The sequence below is a fragment of the Elephantulus edwardii genome, unplaced genomic scaffold (assembly GCF_000299155.1).
Source record: "Elephantulus edwardii isolate Elephantulus edwardi_28Jun2011 unplaced genomic scaffold, EleEdw1.0 scaffold00216, whole genome shotgun sequence".
NCBI lineage: Eukaryota > Metazoa > Chordata > Mammalia > Macroscelidea > Macroscelididae > Elephantulus > Elephantulus edwardii.
Window position 1 is genome coordinate 144,528 of NW_006399966.1, and position 6,194 is coordinate 150,721.

The following is a 6,194-nucleotide window of genomic DNA, read 5'->3' on the forward strand; positions in this document are numbered from 1 at the left end:
GGAGGGGCGGTGAAGGAGAGGAAGACCTTTGATGAGATGGATCGATTCTGTGACTGGAGTGGTGGGAATGAATGCGTTTGAGATGGCTAGGTTGGCACAGGATAGAACGGCATTTAGAGCTCTTGTACACAGGGTCGCTATGAGTTGCAAATGACTCGCTGGCACATAACAACAACATCTCTACCAACTGTTGTTGATGGGCACTCTTAAGTTGTTTCCAACTCTTTGCTATTGTGAACAAAGCTGCAATAAACATGGGTGGGCAAATATCTACTTGGGTGGCTGCTGTACCATCAAGTCAACTCCAACTTGCAGAAACCCTGTAGGATGGATTATCTCAGGGTCTCCAAGGCTGTAATCCTGATGGAAGCAAGCAGCTTCATCTTTCTCCAGTAGGGCAGCTAGTGGGTTCAAACCATCAATCTTCTACTTAGCAGTTGAATGCTTTAACCACAGTGGTAGTCAGCGTGTGCATGCTTTTCGGCCTAATTCAACTAAGCTCTCTATTTTTAATTTACCATGACCATACCACCAGAGCTCTTTTATTTAAAACTATTACCAAAACCAAAAGATCAAACCCACTGCCTTATAGTCAATTCAGACACACAGAAACCCTACAGAATAGCAGAAAGGAGCCCTGGTGGCACTATGCCTTGCAGGTTGGATTCCTAATCCAAAGGTTATTGTTGTTAGGTACCTTCGAGTCGAGTACAACCCTAGGAACAACAGAGTTGAACTTTGGTTGTTTTTTTTTTTGTTTTTTTTTATTGTATTATTTTTACATGTACGGTTAAATCAGATCTGACTGGTACAGGAGGAGATTGCCTCCTCCTTCTCCAGCAGAGCATCTGGTGGATTTGAACCACATACCTCTGGGACTGCATTGCAGCATCTTGCCACTAGGCCACCAAAGCTCCCTAGAGTTGAACTTTGTTTTATCCTGTGCTATCCTCAGCCTCTGACACACTTGAGCCCATTGCAGCAGTCACTGTCAATCCACCTTGTTGAGGGTGGTCTTCTCTTTAACTCACACTGCACCTTTCCAACCATGATGTCCGTTTCCAAGCAATAGCTTCTCCTGGCAACATGCCCAAAGTATAAATTTTGCCATCCTTTCCTCCAAAAAGCACTCTGGTTACACTTTTTCCAAGTTAAATCTGTTTGTTCTTGTAGGATACCCAGTCCTCTTCTCCAATAACACAAATCAAAAGCATCTGACAGCATTTTCTTCTGTCATTATTATTGACTGCCCAGCTCTCAGATGCATATCAAGTGACTGAAAAGACCACGGCCTGAATTAGGTGCACCTTAATCTTCAAACTGGCACCATCACTCCTCTGACAGTGGACTTGCCCAGTGCAATATACTTTTTAATCTCCTTACTCCTGGTACCAAGGATGCTGATTGTGGGTCCAAGGAAGATGAAATAATTGAGTTTCAATCCTTTCTCCATCTATTATGATATTGCCTATTGGCCCAATGGTCAGGCCCTTTGTTATCTTGATGTAGAGATGTAATTCATACTGAAGGCTATCGGCCTTGATCTTGGGCACCAAGTGTTTCAAGTGTTCCTCACTCTCAGCAAGCAAGGTTGTGTCATCTGTGTAAGGCAGGTTGTTGATGAGTAAAGACTCTGACCCTGATGCTTCATTCATCTTCATAGAGTCCAGTTACATAAATTATTTGCTCAGCATACAGAATGAAAAGGTATGGAGAAAGAATACAACCCTGACACACACTGTTCCTGATTTTAAACTATGCAGTGTTCCTGTGTTCCCTCTGGACAAAAGCTTCTTGGTCTAGGTATAGATTTCATATGAGCACAATTAAGTATTCTGGGATTCCTATTCTTCTCAATGTCAAATGGCTTTGCATAGTCAATAAAACACTGATAGGCACTGTGTGTGTGTGTGTGTGTGTGTGTGTGTGTGTGTGTCTGTGTGTGTGTGTGTATACGTACTGTCAGATCTGAATGGTACAGGAGGAGATTGCCTGTCCTTCAGTAGAGCATTTGGTGGATTTGAACTGCGTACCTCAGGGATTGCAGTGCAGCTTCCTGCCACTAGGCCACCAGAGCTCCCTACAGATAGGCATTCTCCTAGTATTCTCTGCTTTCAGTCAGGATCCATCTGACATCAGCAATGAGATCCTTAGGGCTACAGCCTCTTCTAAACTCAGCTTGATCTTCTGGCAGTTCCCTGTAATATTCTAATGTACTGTTCTGGCCATTTTTGGATAATCTTCAACAACATTATTGTATATGAGGTCTGAACCTACCTGTTGTTCAATGGGGAAAAAGATAAGCGGTATCCTTCCAGAAAATTTACAGCCTCTCAGAATATCAGTAGAAGGTCTATGTATGAGTCAGGGCAGGGTCTGAGTTTGGACAAGTCAACAGCAATGGGTTTAATCTTTAGGAAATCAGAGCGCAACACTTCTCTCCTGTAGAACAGCAAGTGGATTCTAAGTGCTGACCTCTCAGTTAGCTTTAAATAAAGCACCACCAGAGTCCCTTGTTTAGAACTACAGTTGGCAACAAAAGCAAATTAACTAAATCACATCATCAAATGGGAACAGCACTTAAGAACATGCTAGGGTGAGTGTGTGTGTGTGTGTGTGTACACACACAAATACTTGCTGACCTCTTATTAACAAAGTCAATTAAAAAGAGCTGGGTTATCTGGAAGGATTCAATATTAGTTCTAATCATGCATCAAAAATTGTTGTTGCTATGTACCATTGAATCAGAAACGACTCATAGTTGACCCTCCAGTGGGTTTCAGAGGTTTGCAAATCGCACAAGAGGAAATTACCAACTTCCTCCCCCGGAGTGACACTTATGGATTTGAACTAAATGCTTCTGAGTTGGCAGTACAACTCCTTACCACCAGAGTCCCCAAATGAAGGGTAGCTAAAGAAAAAAAAAAAAGGAAAGAAAAAGGAGAAAAGACATAAAGTGCTAAAGAAAGCCAGATAATTCTCAAACTGACTTGCCTAACAGACTAGAGTCATCAGGCAAGTTAATTCACTTCTCCATGTCTTAGTTTCTTCATGTAAAACTGGCCTAGGCAAACAACAAATGCTGGTGAGGATGCAGAGAGATCAAAATGTAAAAGGGTACAACCACTATGGAGGGCAAACTGGTGCTTCCTCAACAAGTTGGAAATAGAAATACTATTTGACCCAGCTATCCCACTATTGGGAATATACCCCAAAGAAATCAATTCTGACACAAACAAATATTTGCACATCTAAGTTTACTGCAGCATTATTCATAACAGCAAATCACAATGGGAAAAGATAGAAAAATGATACATACACATAACAGGATACTAAGTAGCACTGAAAAATAATGAACTTGTAAAACACTACACAACACAGATAAGTGTGGAAGACATTACACTGAGTGAAATCTCATTTACTAAGAGTCAAATACTGCATAAGTCTACTATTGTAATGATAAGATCCAGACTAGGAGAGAGGGGAGAGGAATAATGAACACCAAACTGGAAAGGATGAAAGGAAAAATATGAAAAGAACAGACATTAGAAACCATAGGTAGGATAATTAATAGCCTTACAAGAGGAAGAGGGAGGGAGGAAGGAAAGTGCATGAATGAAACCAAACTCTTTGTGAACTTTCACTAAAAATAAAACAAAACAACCCAAAAACTGGCATGGGGATAAATGGGAAGAAACTGAGTTCCTAGGTCTTTTTCCTTTGGGACTCAGGCCCACACACTATACCTCCTTTTCTCCCCATTACCGCCTCTCAGTATACTAATACACTTAAACTTTCTGAAAATGTCTGGAAAGGTTTGAAAATAGGTGGGCCAATTCCAACTCATGGTCATTCTTCAGCGTGTTTCTGAGGCTGTAACTCTTTTATTTAGATTTCTTTTACTGAAGGTTTACAAATCATGTCAGCTTTTCATGCAATCACTTAACAAATATTCTGTTTTAAAACATTAATTACCACCAGTTAATAGAATTTATTTATCATAATGTCTAATCAAATTTTTATTATATACTGCCTTTCCCTTCACCAAATATTAATTCTTCCTCCCCTTTCCTTTTTTGTGCTGTTAACCCTCCAAGATTTCTGAAATGTGTGTAAACCTTTCCTACTTGCTAGCTGTGTGCCACTGAGTGGGAACCTGCTCATATTTGACCTCCCATGGACTTTCAGAGGCTGTAACAACACAGAAGGAGACTCCCCATTTTTCTCCTTCAAAGCAGCTAGGGATCAAACTGCCTGCCTTTGTGTTGGCAGCACAACTCCTTATCACTAAGCTACCAGAGCTCAAATATTTCCTTATGTTTTTATATTAATGGTCTTATACTATAATTGTCCTTTTCTGAAAGACTTATTATGTCACCTAACATAATTCGTTCCAGATTCATTCATGCTTTGAAGTATTTCACCAATTCTGGATCGTTTTTTAGTGATAATTATGTGAGTGTACCACAGTTTCTTTAGCTATATCACTGAGTAAGTGCACCAATTTCTTGAGCCATTCACCTTTTGATGGGTATTTCAGTTGTTTCCAACTCTTTGCTATTGTACATAATGCTACAATAAACATAGATGCATGTCAGTTTACATTGTAACCCTTGTTCTTTGAAATATATACCTAGTAAGACTCCTGGATCAAATGGTGTTTCTAGTTCCAACAATCTAAGGAAACTGAGGCTATAAATCTTCACAGGACAGGCCACCTCAGTTTTCTCCAGAGGAGCAGCTAGGGGGTTCCAAATGCCAACCTTTTGGTTAGACAATGATATGTAGCCAACATTCATAGGGCACTCCAACTAGCCTAGCAGTCAAGAAAGAGGGGAGTGGGAGGTCTGCACATCCCCAAGTATTTCACACTTCCCTGTTTGGACTTTAGGCTGCTGCCATAGGACAAACTGGAAAACCCAATGGTAGTTTTATCACAATGTTGTCCTTAGTTGTCATCAAGCTGATTCTGACTCCATCAGTTCAAGAGTCAGTTCAAAGATTTTATTCAAAGATCAAAGTCCTTAAGGAAAGATATATATTTGTGGCCAGTAGAGAAGACAAGAATTGTGCCCTATTTAAAACAGATAATCAGTAAATATTTTAATTATTCATTTAAATATCAGGTCTTACTAAGTTTCTTTTATGCCTATTCTCATAGGAGACCTTTCCCAGAAAAGCAAGCATTTCTGAAAGCAAGCATGGGAAGGAAATAGCAGGCCCTGCTTAAAAGAACAAAACGTTCTCCTGCTGAAGGGATGAGTGAAATAGAACAAGGCGATTCATTCAAAACCAGTGGGCCACATATGAGTATGTGATGAGTATGTGATGGGCCACATGAGTTGCTGGCCAATGTGACATACTATGTACTTAACCTCCTACAAAGACGACTTGACTCTGTTAAGGCAAACCCAACATGAATAGTCCCCTCTTCATAAGAGATATTTCCCAGTGACTTTGCAAAGGACCCTTTCACTGATGCTTAGCCCTCTACTTAGGGTAATTATCAAATATTTGGAAAACCTTGTGACAAGTTACCACAATAACTATCACAACCAGAAAAGTACATCAAAAATATTAGCCTCTACTTCCATACTCATCTACTAAATTACACTGCGAGATAAATACAATTCAGTATTGTGAAAGGCATTAAAAACTCTTCTTAGATTCCATTTTCGCAGCAGAATTCGCAAATATAGAAAAATACAGATAGAGGGAATCATTTCATGGACGTTATTTTGTGCAGCGACTGCGACTGTTAACTTTTTAAAAATTACATCATTTCCAGATATCGCAAAATGAAAATAATGGGTAAACACTGCAGCTGGACTTTTTAAAAAAGTAGGACACCAGTTGGAAAGGCAGCAGCGGGCCTATGCCCGACCTCCGACAATCAGGGCGCCGTACGCCCTCCTGGACCGTGATTCGGGCGGTAATCGCCGGGCAGCCCGTCTCGCCGCACGCCCTCCCCCTGCGCTGGGGCGCGCACAGGGCTCGAGAGCAAGCCCCGCGAGCGCTCACAGGCCGGCCTGTGTGAGCGAAGGGAAGGAAATGACACAGGCAGGAAAAAAAAGCAAATCAAGGAAAAGACACAACAGCAGCTGGGCCTGCACCAGCCTCCAGCCCGAGCCCCGCTGAGCTCTTGCTTCCCCACCCGCGGACTCGCGCTCGGACTCGCCCCAGCCAGCGCGGCT

At 41.5% G+C, this 6,194-nt stretch overlaps 1 protein-coding gene across 1 annotated transcript in view; it reads right to left on the reverse strand.

Annotated features, from left to right (window-relative positions):
- Positions 1-6,194, reverse strand: part of MAP3K3 (mitogen-activated protein kinase kinase kinase 3) — a 102,934-nt gene that overhangs the window by 86,038 nt on the left and 10,702 nt on the right. The window contains exon 2 of the mRNA XM_006897868.1: positions 5,908-6,029. Coding sequence (XP_006897930.1) covers positions 5,908-6,029 — 122 coding nt within the window. The remainder of the gene's footprint in view (positions 1-5,907; positions 6,030-6,194) is intronic.